Below are 16,835 nucleotides of genomic sequence, written 5' to 3'. Positions count from 1 at the left end.
CCATATATACCAAAGCCAGACCACTGGGTCCATCTGGCTCAGTAATGCATACACTGACCTGCAGCGACTCTTCCGGGTTTCATGCAGTGATCTCGATCTCTCTCCCAGCCCCAAAGCAGATATACGGTACGTGCAACTGAACCTGGCAACCTCTACATGCCAAACTCTACCACTGAGCCACACCCATCGCTCGCAGAAGCTTTAAGTTAATGAATGTTAAAGGCACAGTAGCCACACACACCCCCCCAGCAGCCCCTTATCGCCGCTTGCCAGTCGGCAACCAGAAACCATAGTTTGCGCGCAATGCAGGAAACCAATTCCACCCGAATTCATTCAGGCTTGCAAATTCGGTACAGGTTGGCCAAAGAGTCACCTCTATAAGCTGCTTCCTCCCTCCATTTAGATTTATTATTATTATTATTATATACCACCCACCTGAGCTGATCACAATCTTTCTCTTTCTCGCATTCCACAATCTTTCTCTTTCTCTTTCCTCCTATCAGGGATTCCCCCCCCCCCTTCTGCGAAATTTGCAAAAGGACTCTCAAGGCGAGGTCCGCCTCTGCTGCAACCTTCAGCCTCTTTCCTTGAAGTATTAGCCGGCGCCACCCCCTAACCGCCTTTGGAGAGGTACGGGGTGGGAGGTCAGCCCCACCAACAGAGCCTGTTTTATCGGTTTTCTTGGAGAGGTCGGTGCTCACCCACCCCAGAAAACCGAGTCGCCTGCACGCCTCCAGCCAGCCCTTCCCGGACGCGGAAGCTCAAGCGGAGAAACCACAGCCGGCGCAAGCACCGCCTAGGCGGAGCCTGGACTGCGCCCAAGAAGCGTCTCCCTCCCGGCCTCCCTCCCGGCAGCAAAATCCCACGCACCTCCGGAGGGACTCAGGTGTCCAAGTCAGCGGATTTGTTCCACGCGTCCGCGCTAGAGCCCCCGGAGAAATAAGGCAGTCCTGGCTGGTGGCTTATAAGGCGTCAAGTTTCAGAAAGAGGCTTTGAGCGAGGAAACCCTGGAAGCCTGACTTCTCTGGTCCGCCACGGTTTTTAACCCGTTAGAGCTCATGTTGCACGAGAAGAACCCAGGAGTCCTGGCTCTTGAATCCGGAGAGCGCACTCACCGTTCAAGGAGTTGGAAAGGGAGGAAGCGGCAGTCCTGGCTCCAGCTTCGACTTTTTGTTTTGTTTATAAATCACTCGACTGCAAGAGTGTCCGTGCAGTTCAAAAAGATGGGATACAAAAAATAATTTTATAAAATGAATCAGTTGTGACTGTAAAATCAAATGCCAATTAAAATATCTCATGGGTTGCTGTATTAATAATAGTAATTAATAATAATATGTATACTGTCTTGTACCCACATGTCTCAGGGTGGTTACGACAGAAAATCACCATATAAAAACACAAAATACATAATAAAAACAAAAACAGCCCAATAACCCCTCTTCCCCAACTATTTTTTTTAAGTATTAAGTGTGGAGAGGCCAGTAAAAAAGGGACATAATCAGACCTTGATTGGAAGAGAGCCCTGCAAAATTGAGCCCACAATTAAAGAATTGGGTGGGGTGAGGGGGTGAGCTATCAGAGGCCTGAAGTTTTACTTGAGAGCCCCCCTCTCAACCATATTATAGTTTACAGTTCCCCACACTTTTTCTCTGGGCCACACTTTCAGAATAAAAAATTGCTCACACCACACCAAATTTTTTATTGATAAGTAATGCATTAGAAAACAAAAAGAAAGAAGAAACTCCTGGCAGTGCTTGATTTGTAGCACAGAAAACAGCTACTTTATAAAATGATTGTGGGACTTCCATAAAGTATGCAACAATGCAGCTACGTTTGGCGAAAACATTGCCAAAATATAAACAAGCCTCTTACATGTGTGCCTTAAGTATGTATACAGACTCAATGAGAGGCCTAATCTGAAACAAACTCTCATCTCGTCAACACAAAGAAGCCTTTCTCTTTTCTGATCTTTCATATTTATCAGAATTGAAAATCCCTGCTCGCAACAAATATGCAATAAAGGACTGTAGAAGAATAGGCAATGTGCTTGAAGATTCTTTGGGGGAAACCCTGACCCGCTTAAAGTGGTATGATATTGCTTTAAATGTATAGCAGAAGGTGGCCCTTTAGCAGAGGTTTGATATGCATGAATCAGCAGGTTAAGGTTTCCACCAGCAGGAACACAAGCATTGTCTGCAGACTGCCTTTAAAGCTGCAGTGGCCCGTTTGAAAATCTGGCAAGGGCCGTGCAATAGCATTAAAAATCCAGGAAGAAAAGCCGGCAACCCCAACGGGAAAGTGAAGTAATGTGCCTTATGAGCAGGATTAATCACAGCCATATTTTTTAAAACAAGCAAAACACCACCTACGATAACATGTGTTATAAGCTAAATAGTGGGCAGCTTAATTGTTGTATACACATCATTTTGCAACTCATCGCTTAATAGAGAAGCTCTTGCATTGAACCCTATCTAGCACAGGGGGTGATGAGCTTTTCTCAGAGGGTGGGCTGCTTTCTCTTCTGAGGGGGCAACAGTAGGCAGGGCCTAAATGGGCGCAGCATTGAATCTAAATATTACCCTCTTTCTCCTCCAGGCAGTCAAGCAAGGGGTGTTAACAGAGTTCAAGGCCTGCCAGTCAAAAAGATTCCACCCCAATCAAGGCTGAAGAATTCAACTCTTGCTTCTGATAATTTCATCATATTGAAGGAAGTACGGGAAATCCCACTCTCGCCCACAGCATTTTGCCTCTCTGCTTGTTCCTCACAGAAGCACTTGCCTTTTTAACAGCTGCACAACAGGCAGCAATTCAACAGATGCAGCTTTAACAAAGCGTAGTGGAAATACAGCGGTGGTTTAAAAACAACACTGCTGCCCTTTGGTTTTTGCTTGGTGTGGTTCCATTAGAAGCACCAAGCTGGTTCACACAAGTCATGGTTATTTCTTGGTAACTGCAGCATCAAACGGTATTAACACCTCAGGCAGAATTCTCACATTGCCTCCCTTGCAATGTTTTCGCAAGTGAGCCATGTGTATCGCATCGAATCATAGGACAGTACAGTGGTACCTCAGGTTAAGAACTTAATTCGTTCTGGAGGTCCGTTCTTAACCTGAAACTGTTAGCCTGAAACACCACTTTAGCTAATGGGGCCTCCCGCTGCCACTGCACCACCACCGCGCAATTTCTGTTCTCATCCTGAAGCAAAGTTCTTAACGCGAGGTACTATTTCTGGGTTAGCAGAGTCTGTAACCTGAAGCATCTGTAACCCGAGGTACCACTGTAGAGTTGGAAGGGACCTTGAGGGTCCTCTAGTCCCTGAAATATACAACAGGGGTGTGGAAATGAGATATTGCCAACCTTTTGGGGGCCATGAGGCAGGTGAGATGACCCAAAATGGCTGCCACATCACCTACACCAGCCACCGTCACAGTCACTCTGAGAGGGAAGCTCTTTGCACCACTCAGTTCAGAACAGAGGTTGGGTGTCAAGTCTCAGCATCCAATGAAATGTGAGCACATTTAAGGGGTGTGTTCAATGTAGGAGAAGCTCAGCCACAACTTGAGCAGGGAGACAAAACTTTCTGTTGTGCCTTGTTAGGGTTTTTTTTTTTGAGGGGCTAATCACTGGGACTTTTTGCAAGCACCATAGAAGGTGGGTACCCTGGCACCCATTAGCGGTCCTTTTAGGCTACGGTTCTTATAAGCCTCAACACCTGGCCATGCTGGCTACGGTTAATGGGAGCTGGAGTCCAGTTAATGTGCAAAGGACTCCCCTTGCCCCTGCTGCACAAGCACAGAGAAATCACGCATGCATGTGCGAACCATTCCTAGAGTTTCTGCCCCTATTAAAGCTGTGCAGGTGATTCCACAGAAAACTGGGGAGGCGTCTCAGGAGTACTGATATGGCAACTCTGTCGAAGAATCAGCAGGGATCTCCACACTAGCCATATCTAAGTGCGAGGGCTGTTTCCTCCTCAGAGAAGGAGGAACTTCTAAGATGCAGGCCCTGAGGTCTGCGTAAGCCTGAGGCAGCGTCCCGACACTGACCCAGCGGTCATGGGTCGGGTTGTAGCAGTGGATCAAGTGGGTGTCACGATAGGTGTTGTGGCTGTAGCCTCCCATGATGTAGAGCTCTCCGTCCAAGACAGCGGAGGCGGCGATGACGTGGGCCTGTGGCAGAGGTGCAATGGCGGCCCACACATCCAGGCCCGGGCTGTACACTTCGCAGGCTAGCTGGTCGGCGTAGCCCCCGTGTCCATCCCGCCATCGCAGGCCTCCCGCCACGTAGAGGCACCCACCCATGGCTTCCATGTTGTGGCCTGCGCGTTCCTCTCGCATCATGGCCAGCGGGATGGGCGCTGCACCCGGGCGGTACTGGATCAGGGAGGACTGGCAACGACACGAGCCGTCGCTGCCCCCAGAGACATAGATGACTCCGTCCAGGATGCAGGCTGCGTGACCACAGAGTGGAGCGGGGAGAGGTTCACACGGCCTAGTGGGAAGGAACAGGGAGGAAATTTATATTAGTCACACAACACATAGTTAAACCATGGCATGCATAATGGCAAGAGGTGGTCCCCCCACAACAGCAACAATAGGAGCATCACAGTGCCAGCCCTTTCCTCAGAAACAGTCAGTTCCCCACAGTGTGTTGGAATATGAAGGTCTTCATCGGCTGGCGGAAGAACACAAGGAGGGAGCCAGTCTAACTTCTCTAGGAAACTACAATTCCCAGAGTTTCTTAGGGTAAGCCACAACTGTGTAAAGTGATGTGATGCCACTTTAAAAGTGTATCCTAAGTTTCTAGCATCTGTACAGCCTGAAATTTAAGGCAAAATGTACAGGCACTATTGTCATTCTTTTGTGCTCCTGAGAAACTTGTGCTCCTCGTTTCAGTATTTTACTTTGTCACTCTCTCACACAAACCCCAAAATCATTTGTTACCTGGGTCCCACCTCAGTCTTTTACTCCCCAGGTTAAAATTTATCCAGTTCCTTCACTCTTGGACTTGTTTTCCTGATGGTTATCCTCCTCTGAACCCGTTCCATGTGTCTATATGCAGATGCAAACGCTGCGCCCGATACTGGATGCCAGCCCCCCAACAAAGCCCCCCAACGCACAATTCCTCACCTCCAGGCATTGGTCTGGGGGTCATAGCACTCCACTGTATCCAGGCAGTAGGCATCGTTGGAGCTGCCTCCCAGGGCATAGAAAAAGCCATCCTGGTAGAGCACCTGGAAGTAGCTCCGGTGACTTGTCATGTCGGCCAACCGCTCCCAACTCCCACAGAGAGGGTCGAACCTGCAAGAGGGGAGTGTCAGGGAACAAAGATGGCGCTTAGAAGCAACCCCACCTCCCTGCAACTCTGAATCTGTTCCTAAAATTAAAGGTTCAGAAGCATCCCTCATTATGTTGTCTGTCCTTCACATCTTTCCACCTTTTCCACAGTGGCTTTAGAACATCCATGTCAAATTTCTGGACAGCCAAATGCTGCCAAAGGCAACATGTCCCTTCCTGTTTGAGGATCCTAATCAGAGAGCAATGGGTTGCTAGAAGGGCAGCACACCAACAATCCTATTTTTCATTCTCTTGTGCCAGTCAACCACTAACATCCAGGGCATATGTTACTGGAACCCAGGGATGGGCCAAAACCTAATGGGGCTGCTGGTGGTGGAGGAAGCTGCAGCCAATCAGGACTGAGACGCGAGGGGGTCTTCTAATCTTTCTCACTGCATGTGTAGCAGGCTTTGATTGGCTCCCAGCCCAGTCACCTGATTGGCTGGAGAGCCCTATCAAACTCTGCAGGTCAGGCCACACCAGTTATGGACATTCTGACTGCTGTACGTCTTCTCTGACACCTGCTTTTGCCCCTCACCCCTCTTTTGCCCCCTTATCACCCTGTTCAATAGACTACTTCTCCAAACTTTCACCTCCACTCTGGCCTACGCAACTGTACTGATTATCTCCCAGCTGAAATGCTGATTCTGAAGACCTGTTTATCCTTCCCATGCCCCACCCACAACTCTTCTCACATTGCGGAACTTGCAACCTGGTTCTTTCCCTCTCACCCACTCTAATTCCAAAGGCAAGAATCCTCATCTCACTTGAACACTGAGCACATGGTGTCCCTGGTCCCATAGTAGTCCTTTCCACCAAAGATGTACATCACGTTGTCCTTGACTGCCACAGCATGCCGGAAGCGTGCCCCCTCTGGGAGCTCCCCAAGACGACGCCACTCAACCTGCTTGACCAAACCGATGCTGCTAATGAACCGGTGGGCGAACCATAAGTCCCGGCTAGGGCTGCGAGTGGCCATATTCTTTGCCAGCGTATCTCCTCCGCTGATGGCAATCACCTTCTCTGGGTACCTCACCCGGCAAGGGAGTTGCTCCAGCTTGGAAGGGCCTGGCGGGATGCTAGCTAAGGATTCGACCATGAGGCTATAGAGCCGACCTGGGGAGGCCATCATTTCTACCGCTCGAACCTGTTTGAGCTCCCGGGTGGACATCAGAGGGAACCTGATGCAACGCAAGACTTGCTCGGCATGGTCCATCCGTCCATCCCGGTCAGCTTCCAGCCATCGGACGGCTCCTTGGAAGGCCTCCAATTCATTGAGGATATAGAGGGCATCAGAGCTGAGGAAGTGCACAAGCTGGCTGGCCGGAAGGTCCAGGAACTTGGGCGTCCTCGTGACGTGAGCAAAGTTCCTCAGCACAAAGTTCTCTGCGGCGCTTTCCAGATCATGAAGGCCGTAGGCACGTGCGAAAGAGAGGACATCCAAGCTGGATTCGGGAGTCAGCTTGTGGCGGAAGAAATCCAGGCAAAGTTCCAAGATGCCGGAGACCTGATACTGGAGGGCAGCCTGGGCAGCATCAAAGAGGTTGTCCCATCCACCTGCCAGTGTTCCCGAGTACACAAAGGAGATGACCAGGCCCAGATCAGTTGAGGTGAAGCGGGTGCAGAGAGGGGCGTCCGCCTGGCGGGATTCCTTCATGCCGCTGGTGAACATGCCGTGGAAGAACTCGCAGCCGCAGGCCAAGGCTAGTCGGTGAACTGGAAGGAGGGAAGATGAGATCAGGGGACCCAACAGCCATATCTCGGTTAGGAACCTATAGTCCCAAACCCAAAACATCTAGCCTTCCCATTCCATCCCACCTCACAGATCCCTTTCCTATCAGTATGTGGGGCTTCCCCTCAAGCTCTGCCTTGTTCACCTTGATAGATATCTTCCTCAGCTTTAAGCTCCAGGTCCCAGCCGATGCCTTTCTCATAAAGCTCCTCCAGGCCCCGCAGTGTCTCCCATTTCTCATCCTCTGGACTCAGCCTGTCCTCTGCCTCCATCCCAATCAACACCGCCTTGCAAATCTCGGCCACGCGAGGGACGCCCAGGGCCTCTGCAGCATCCAAGATCTCTCCAGCCTTCTCTGGTGTGGCCTCCAGCTCCCCAGTGTAGGCAAAATTCAAGATGGCCTCCCAGCCGCATGGTGTGGTCACGCCATCCAGCTCCACCTTGCCATGCTCCCCACATTCCAAGCGTTGCCGGAAGACCGAGCTCACTGCAGCAAGGACAGCGCTGTGGGCGTCGTAGTCCCTTAGGCCCAGGGTGACAACCACATCCACGAGATGGCGCTGTTCTCTCAGCTGCTGAGCCACAGCAAAGAACCCATCGGCGTGGCCCTCGTTCCGCAGCTCCAGCTGCTGCCCCACAGCGCCCTCTGAGGGGCTGTCGGTGCATGACATCGCCTCTTGAAAAGAAGACTGACCTGTGGGAAGAGAAGGAATGGAAATCATAAGGCAATGCAGCACTGGGGAATCATAGAACTGCAGAGGGGAAGGGACCCTCGAGGGTCATCCAGTCCAGCCCCCTGCAATGCAGGGATCTCAGGTAGAGTATCCATGGTGGGTGGCCATCCAACCTCCAATGAAGGAGAGTCCACCACACCACCTTCTGAGGGAGTCTGACCCAAGCCATGGGCTTCGTGTTGCAAGAAAGGCGATTCCGACTAAACACCAGGAAGAACTTTCTGAAGGTGAAGGAATGCCGTAGAACTGGAGACGGAGATGCACAGCTACATCCCAAAACACGCTCTTAAGTAACCCAAATTTAAAACACTACCACAGTCCACACCGCAATTGCTTGTGTGGTGATAGAGCTTCTTTTCCTGACAGCTGCGACCATGATAATATTTCACACCAAAGAATAAAAAAGATTTCGACTGTAAAATATTCTAAAATTGTTGGCTAAGGCGGCATACACACCATGCATTAAAAGCACATTCCTCGCAAAGAATCCTGGGAATTGTAGTTTACCCCCTCACGGAGCTACAGTTCGCAGTGCCCTTAACTGTCCTGGGTCCCCCAAACAGAGGCTCTTACTTGTCCGTAAGTTCAGAGAAATAATAGCAGCAGACACTAGACTCGGGAGTCATAGTTCAGCAAAACCGAACCCTCCCATTCAGTCACTCTCATCTCTGGTTCCATCTCACCACTTGGCTTCTCCAAGCCCTTCCTTGCCTCCATGGAGGCTCTGGGCTCTGCAGGAAAATCAGCCGGCAGGCTCCATAGTTCCCTGTACTGATTGTTAAAGCACTCTGGGAATTGTGGCTCTGGGAAGCGTATAGGGGTCTCCTAACAAACTCTTAACACACTTAACAAGCCACATCTCCCAGGATTCTGGGGGGGGGGGGACAACAGGGAAGCCATGACTGTCTAAAATGATGCCGTTGTGCTTTATATCATAGGTGTCGAGGTGCGCTCAACATTATGGGGGTCCGTTGCACATGCATGACATCACACGTGCGGCACTCCCCCAACCTGGCCAGGTCGACTCAGCCCACCATCCCTCACCGACCCACCACCAGCTGCCTTAGCTTTGTGAAAGGAACGTGCGGAACATAGATGCTTAGCCCCATGCGTCCCTTTGACGATTCTCAAAAGGACACGACAGAGCCAAGCATCTTCATCCTGGCATGTTCTTTTGAGGATTTCCACGGGATTTGGGGGGGACGGACCAGGCCTGCTTCTTGAAAATATTGGGAGGGGACCCATGGCCCCTGTGCAGTTGTACCTCGGGTTAAGTACTTAATATGTTCCAGAGGTCCGTTCTTAACCTGAAACTGTTCTTAACTTGAAGCACCACATTAGCTAATGGGGCCTCCTGCTGCCGCCGCGCCGCCAGAGCATGATTTCTGTTCTCATCCTGAAGCAAAGTTCTTAACCCAAGGTACTATTTCTGGGTTAGCGGAGTCTGTAACCTGAAGCGTATGTAACCTGAAGCGTATGTAACCCAAGGTACCACTGTAAATGGTACCCCTGCTTTATATCTATGGTGCGAATGTGTCCCATGTCTCCTCACTGAGACATTTTGCTGCCTGAGGCAAAGGACAAAATGGCATCTGTACCGTTCCATGTGGAGAATATAATTGAACTGGCACAACTGACTCCTATTTCAATATTGGCAAAACCGGTATTCTCCACCGCACCTGAGGCAACAGGCTACTCATGGAGAAGCAGGCCAGGCCTCACAGCTTTGTTCTCCAATAGCAAAGTACAGCCAGGAGCCTGTAACTGCCGAGCCCCCTCAAACCCATCCTTGAACCCGAGGTGGTTGCCTCAAACCACAGTGTTGTGGACCAAAGCTGCCTCAGTGGAAAACTGAATCGTATTTTGACACCAGTAACAGGGCAGGATCGTCCCCTTCTCTCCATCACCATGTGTGAAACACAAAGCTCTCTCTCCAAAATGAGAAGAATGGCTGGAAGAGGAGAAAGGGAGGGGAAGGGGAAACTAGCCCTGCTGCCAGCCTGCCTTTTAGCACCCTCATTTTCCCTGCAGCAAACATTGAAAAACCTTTGGCGGTGTGGGTGGGTGTTATGGAGATGATGCATAAAAAGCAAGTGTGCTTTAATTACAGCTGCAAAGAGTGTGCATGTTGCACTTGTGTGATGTGTGTGTGATCCGAATCGGAGAACATGCGGTGAAGCTGTGTGCAAATTTCTTGGAAGCCAGAGTGATCACAATGTTCTAGCCAGTGCGGCATTTTTGTGGTGTCTCCTCAGGGACATACCTGTGTTGCTGTAATGTGTTTCACATGCATGAGTGTGTTGTATGACTCAGTTTGCGAGGAGGAGGGCTGGATGTCCGTTTGTGTTGTGCTTTCGCACCTGGTACATTCTTAGAAAACTGCCGCAGGCGCTCAAGTTGCAAAACCTTAAGCTGAGATGCGGTTAAGACACCTGCCTTTCTTGAGAGCTTAATTGGAGAAAAGGCAGTGTGCAAATATCCAAACCCCATAGGACAGCCCACCCCCCACAGCTAACCCTCCCCCTCACCCCACAATAAAGCTCTTCCTAAATACTCCCGGCATTGCTGAGTTGCTCAGTAACCGTCCTGCGGGGTCCCAAACTCAAGTCTCTCACCTGTTGGGCCTGTCCAGGCAGATGGGGGCTTTCCTTAGCCTAATGAAGAACCCGTAGCTGGAGTGTTGACCTCTGGGGAATTTGGCCCACGTGGAAACTGGTGAGGTTAATTATAGCCCGGCCTGAGCCGCTGAAGGAGGAGAGAGCAGGCAGAAGTGAAAGCCAGATGTAACTGGTCCAAGGAACCGAAAAATTCAGGCTGAATCATTCAAGTCCCCCCCCCCCTTTACAGCACCTTGAACATTGCTGGGAATGTTTACGTCGCTAAAAAGCTAGAGATTATGGAATGTGGGGCTGGAAAAGACAGGAAGCTTTTTATATGTGGCATTTTTCCAGGGTCTGAGGCTGACCTTTAAAGCATATCTTGGTCCCCTACAAAGAAACTTGGGGACTGTAGCTTGTTAAGGGTGCTGGGAATTATAGGTCTGTGAAGAATAAACTACAGTGGTACCTCAGGTTACATACGCTTCAGGTTACAGACTCCGCTAACCCAGAAATATTACCTCAGGTTAAGAACTTTGCTTCAGGATGAGAACAGAAATCATGCTCTGGCAGCGCGGCAGCAGCAGGAGGCCCCATTAGCTAAAGTGGTGCTTCAGGTTAAGAACAGTTTCAGGTTAAGTACGGACCTCCGGAACGAATTAAGTACTTAACCCGAGGTACCACTGTAATTTTTTTTGCGGGGGGGGAGGGTGGTGGCTATGCTTTGAATGCCCTTCCACAGTCTGGTGGGCATGCAGCCATGAATAATATCTTCCTTTTCTCTTATATTCAGAGCTTATGGAATTTTAAGTAAGGTGATAGGGGCAATGATCTTCAGGGGTCTCTTCAAGTTCTGTGGTTCTATGTGACTGGAGAGCTGAGCCTCTGGAAAACGTGAGGAAGGAGCAGAGTGTGATGGAGGCGGCTGAGCTGGGGACAGAAATGTGCCCAGGTTCTGGCCTGAGAACTGGGAACGGAATGAGAAATAAGTATGGGCGTGCCCTCTTTAGGACAGGGCTCCACCTCTGGAAAAGGGCTCTTTAATCTCCTCTTCACCCAGCTTCATTTGCATCATAGGGGAATTCCCTCAACAGTCTCGGAAAACTTTTTGTCCGGACTGGTTTTTCCAATGGGCCATAAAGAGAACAAGGGGATTTGCATGGGGGTGGGGGCAGAAACACCTGGAGCATGAGTAGGCAAACTAAGGCCTGGGGGCTGAATCCGGCCCAATCGCCTTCTAAATCCGGCCCGCGAACAGTCTGGGAATCAGGATGTTTTTACATGAGTAGAATGTGTCCTTTTATTTAAAATGCATCTCTGGGTTATTTGTGGGGCATAGGAATTTGTTCATTTCCACCCCCAAAAAAATATAGTCTGCCCCCCCCCCCACAAGGTCTGAGGGACAGTGGAGTGGCCCCCTGCTGAAAAAGTTTGCTGACCCCTGACCTGGAGCATAAACACAGAGAGGAACTGAGATGAGTGGGAGGAGAGAAGGCAGGTGGAAAGAGGAGCACTTCGTTTTTTAATTGCTTTCAAATAAAGTTAAACATGTTAACGAAGATATTTACGTATAAAGTGGTACCTCGGGTTAAGAACTTAATTTGTTCTGGAGGTCCGTTCTTAACCTGAAACTGTTCTTAACCTGAGGCACCGCTTTAGCTAATGGGGCCTCCTGCTGCCGCTACGTGATTTCTGTTCTCATCCTGAAGTAAAGTTCTTAACCCGAGGTACTATTTCTGGGTTAGCTTAGTCTGTAACCTGAAGTGTCTGTAACCTGAAGCATATGTAACCCGAGGTACCACTGTATATGGAACCTGGTCCCCCTGGAGGCAAGTCAGGGCCAACTGGGATGTCTTTAAAAGAGGATTGGATAAATTCATGGAAGAGATGGCTATCAGTGATTACTAGCTATGATAGCCATGTTGTGCCCTCTGCAGTTGCCCTCTGCATCTGGCTGGCTGCAGTGAGAACAGGATGCTGGGCTAGATGGGCCATTGGCCTGATCCTGCAGGCTCTTCTTAAGTTCTTATGTTCTAATGCGCGCACGCATGCACACACACACATACACACACACATGGTTGTAGGTGTTAAGTGTATACTTCTGATAAAATTAGTAAGGATGGGAGAATTGTCTGGGGTAAAACACATATCAGTGCAAAATAAAAACAGGAACCAGTCTAGGTTCTGGTGAATTACAGGCTTTACAAAGCTGGAAAAACTAGCATATTTTAAGGAGGTAAAGAACTACAAAACTTTTAGAAGACATCTGAAGGCAGCCCTGTATTGGGAAGTTTTTAATGTTTGGCATTATGTTTTTATTTGTGCTGGAAGGTGCCCAGAAACTCAGCCAGATGGGCGGGGCGTTGTTGTTATTATTATTATTATTATTATTATTATTATTATTATTATTAAACAGGGCTCATTCTTTTCCCTCTTACATTATCACAAAGTATCCTGCTTGGAGTTACAGACTCCCATATACTTCATATACCCGTCTCATAATTGAGGGCGCCCTTTGTTTCTCCTCCCACCCCGCCAGTACTTGGCATAAAGTATCCTTGTTGCTACAAACCATACGCAATAACGATTTCTCTTTCATCTTTTGGAACAGCGTCTCTCAAGTATGTTAATGAAAACAATTTGGGTTGAGGACATCATCTGCGTTCCAAAATAATTTGGATGTCCCTTACAATACCTTGCCCAATACTTCCTTGCGACACACAGCTGGCACACCAGCGAAGGGACAAGTCCATCCGCATTTCTGAAAACATTGCACTGCAGACGGGCCGCGGGACAGTTTGTTCTTTGCAGATGGCCTCGTTTTCTTCTCTCCAATGCTACAGCCACGTGGGTCAGAATTAAAACTCGGCTCCCTCAACATTCCGGTGACTCATTACCACACACAAAACGTGGGGCAGAGGGGGAAAGTGGCATGTCTAAGGAGGAGGTGGGCATTGTCAGGTTTAGACCTGCTCTGTGGCATAGCCTGAAAGCTTTCTCAGGGCAGAACTGTTTACCCATTAACATGCACATTTGGTGCAGTTTTCTGGGAGCACAGAAGGAGTAGAAGATATGTGAGGTTTCAGCACTTTTCTTCTGGAACACACACTTTCAGCATTTCCCCATTAATTCTGGCTGCATACATGAACAGGGCTTCCCCCACAGAAGCCTGTGGGTTGCTAAGGGTGAAGGGAAATGTAGCTCTGCCAGGGGTAAACTACAACTCCCAGGATTCTTGGGGGTTTTTTAAATGTATGTAGCCTTTTATTGTTGGCTATACCGCCTCCTGAAACAGCACTGTGGGTTTTAAACTCTCTGACATACAACGAAGAATTAAACCAGGGGTCAGCAAACTTTTTCAGCAGGGGACCGGTCCACTGTCCTTCAGACCTTGGGGGGGGGGGGCAGACTATATGTTGCCATGATTATGACCCACATTTTTGGCAAAAACCCTTATTGTGACCAACCCCAATGTTGCCCAAATGTGATTGGGGGGGGGGGTGTTCCCTCATACATCCACACTGCTTCCTTTGCGTTTTATGCATTGACAGTTATTGTGTCTCTCGTAAGGCAGGGTGGGGGGCTGAGGTAAGTGCGCCGTTCCTGTCAGCCCTGGAGAGCGTGTGCGCATGTGTGGGTGAAGGGAAAAGCCATTGGCCATGTTAAGTCAAGCCGGCACCGCTCAAGCAAAAAGGTTCTTTTCCCCGCATGAAGGAAGATGAGGCGGAGGCGGCTATTTACCTTTCCATGGCTTGCACCGTGTAGCTAACAAGCGGCCTCCCCAGCAGAGTGCAGAACTGCTTTGGAGTGCAGCTGCCCAGGCGCTCCCCACTTCCTCTGGTGGGGAGCACTGCCACCACAGATACCGCCGAGCATTGCTCCTGAGGCGGCTCCAAGCCCCTGCTGCTGCAACTGCCTTTCCTGAGGTCAGTCACCGGCAGCTCCATGGTGGAAATCTAAACTGTGGCTCCTTTTCCCTCTTCCCCACCCTGGAAGAAAAGATTGATGTGCACGACAGATGGAGAAGGGGCTTGCCCACCCAGCTGCCCACCTCACTTTTGACCCCCAAGCCTGGCTGCCTGGATTCCCGGACCATCCATGGGCTGGATCTAGAAGGCAATTGGGCCTGATCTGGCCCGTGGGCTTTAGTTTGCTGACCCATAAATTAAACATTCTCCTGTACTCCCTATTTTGCAGGCAGACTAATGTGCTCCCCTCAAGATGTTGTTGGACTACAGTTCCCATCACCCCTGACCGCTGGCCGTGCTGTGAGGAGCCAGTGTGGTGCAGGGCTTAGAGTGCTGGATATGGGAACCTGGAAGACCACGGTTCAAATGTGGTCTGATGTTTTAATGTATTTTTAATCTTTTGTTGGAAGCCGCCCAGAGTGGCTGGGAAAACCCAGCCAGATGGGCGGGGTATAAACAATAAATTATTATTATATAATTAAATTTAAATGCCAACACAGCCACGAAGCTCACTGGGTGACCTCAGCCTATCCTGCCTGCCAGAGGCCTTACAAATGTGGAACCCGAAGGAGTGCCAATTCCATCAACCGAAGCAGTCGCGAGAGGACACGTGTGGTGGTAAGGCAATCTGGCTGGCAAACTGGTCCTAAATTTCTACACAGATCTGCAACAGTTTAAGGACACAGTCCAGCTAGGTGAAACTACTCAGGATAGGAGGTCCAGGGAAATTTCTGAGGGCTAGACAGAGAGGCTGGAGGGGGGTAAAATTGTATATGGCTCCTGCACCTGCCCATTCTTGATGTAGCAGGTCACTGGTTCAATCCCTGGCATCTCAAGACATGGCTGGGAACATCGCCTGTCTGAAAAACCCCGGAGAGCTGCTGCCAATCAGTGTAGGCAATGCTGAGCTACATGGACCAATGCCCTGACTCAGTACAAGGCCTGTTTCCTGTGTCCACCCTGCGAGGGGAAGAAACAGCAGCCCCCACATCTTCTCTTATTCTGGACCAGTGGTTATAAATTGGGTGTAGTAGCACGATCGGGGTCCGCCGCAAGGAAAGGAGGAAGCCCTAATGAAGACATCTTACATAGGAGCTTCCCTAAATCTGAGGGTGCCTCTGCCAAATATTGAATGTTCTGCCCTGGACTCCAAGAGGAATTTTCCTTTTTGTTTTGTTTATGGAAGTACGAAATAGGATGCAACCCAGATCTCATCTGAACAGTTTGAAGTGTTTGGGGAAATTTTTATTGTTGTCATGCAGCCAATGGTTCTCTCTCATCTCTGTTTTACAGGTGAATTAATCACCAATTGCATTGGTCTTTGAAAGATGATTAGACAAACTCACAGAGGAGAGGGCTATCGATGGCTATTAGCCACGGCTGTGCTCTTTTGCCACAGCTGGAGGCACCAACAGTGGCGTAGTGTAGGGGGTGCAGGGGGGGCCGGCCGCACCGGGCATAACATCTGGGGATTAGGGTTAGGGGGTGCAAATCCACGGGTTAGGGGGCGCAAATTACTTGCCTTGCCCCGGGTGCTGACAACCCACGCTACGCCACTGGGCACCAAAGCTTCTGAATACCAGTTGCTGGAAACCACAGGAGGGGAGAGTGGTCTTGTGTTCAAATCCTGCTTGCAGGTTTCCCATGAGCCTCTGTTTGGCCACTGTGAAAAAAGGATGCTGGACTAGATGGGCCATTGGCCTGATCCAGCAGCCTTTGGGGAGGGGAAAGATTCCTGTGACCTTTGTTTATATATACAGTGGTACCTCAGGTTACAGACACTTCAGGTTACATACACTTCAGGTTACAGACTCCGCTAACCCAGAAATAGTGCTTCAGGTTAAGAACTTTACTTCAGGATGAGAACAGAAATTGTGCTCCGGCGGCATGGCGGCAGCAGAAGGCCCCATTAGCTTAAGTGGTGCTTCAGGTTAAGAACAGTTTTGGGTTAAGAACAGACCTCCGGAACGAATTAAGTACTTAACCCGAGGTACCACTGTATACTCTCGGGGAGCTCCCCTTTTGTTTTGGCTGCCCTCACAGAGAACCCTCAACAACCCTCTAAGGCAGAGATTTCGCCTTTTGCACCTAACCAGTTTCAGCCGAAGGGGTGCCAGGGAGAGTGTGAGACTCATTATTTCATCAAAATATGCGTGTGGTTATTACCACAAAGCAAGTGCCGGTAACATGCTTTCCGCCTCCAGGGTGTGTGGAGTCACTCAGTTTACAGGTTGCTCCCTACGCGGCCTGCCAAAAAGCTCTGAGCCTTCTGCAAGCTTCCTCCGGCCTAGACAACCCGAAGGGGTGTTGTAAGAGGAGAGCCTCGGGCGGGGCGGGAGTTTCGGTGCTGGTGCGTGGGCTTGTACATGCTGCATGTGTGCAAGAGCATGGCAAGGGGGCGGGGACATGGATTCTGCCCCAAGGATTAGGCCTCATCCCGTGGGTTTATCAGATGTGAATCACATCAG

At 49.9% G+C, this 16,835-nt stretch overlaps 1 protein-coding gene across 1 annotated transcript; it reads right to left on the bottom strand.

The window, feature by feature from the left end:
* Positions 1-1,679: 1,679 nt before the first annotated feature.
* On the bottom strand, positions 1,680-10,481 carry KLHL33 (kelch like family member 33). The gene is made up of 5 exons (XM_083409872.1): positions 10,418-10,481; positions 7,214-7,762; positions 6,104-7,052; positions 5,130-5,300; positions 1,680-4,491 (listed from the first exon to the last, which is right to left on the bottom strand). The coding sequence occupies exons 2-5, from the start codon at positions 7,737-7,739 to the stop codon at positions 3,888-3,890; spliced, it is 2,250 nt and encodes a 749-aa protein (XP_083265998.1). The 5' UTR covers positions 7,740-7,762; positions 10,418-10,481; the 3' UTR covers positions 1,680-3,887.
* Between the last annotated feature and the right edge of the window lie 6,354 nt (positions 10,482-16,835).

Source organism: Podarcis tiliguerta (genome assembly GCF_965153285.1).
Source record: "Podarcis tiliguerta genome assembly, chromosome: 13".
Lineage (NCBI taxonomy): Eukaryota > Metazoa > Chordata > Lepidosauria > Squamata > Lacertidae > Podarcis > Podarcis tiliguerta.
The sequence above is the reverse complement of the archived record's forward strand: the minus strand, read 5'-3'. Positions and strand labels throughout refer to the sequence as shown.

Bases quoted from the DNA above. Each gene is read 5' to 3' on its own strand.
- KLHL33 (XM_083409872.1), bottom strand. From the start codon at position 7,739: ATGTCATGCACCGACAGCCCCTCAGAGGGCGCTGTGGGGCAGCAGCTG. The intron at 5,301-6,103 runs GTGAGATGAGGA...CCCCTCTTGCAG, and splicing joins ACCATGTGCTCAGTGTTCAA to GTTCGACCCTCTCTGTGGGA. The intron at 4,492-5,129 runs GTGAGGAATTGT...CCTTCCCACTAG, and splicing joins CCCCAGACCAATGCCTGGAG to GCCGTGTGAACCTCTCCCCG.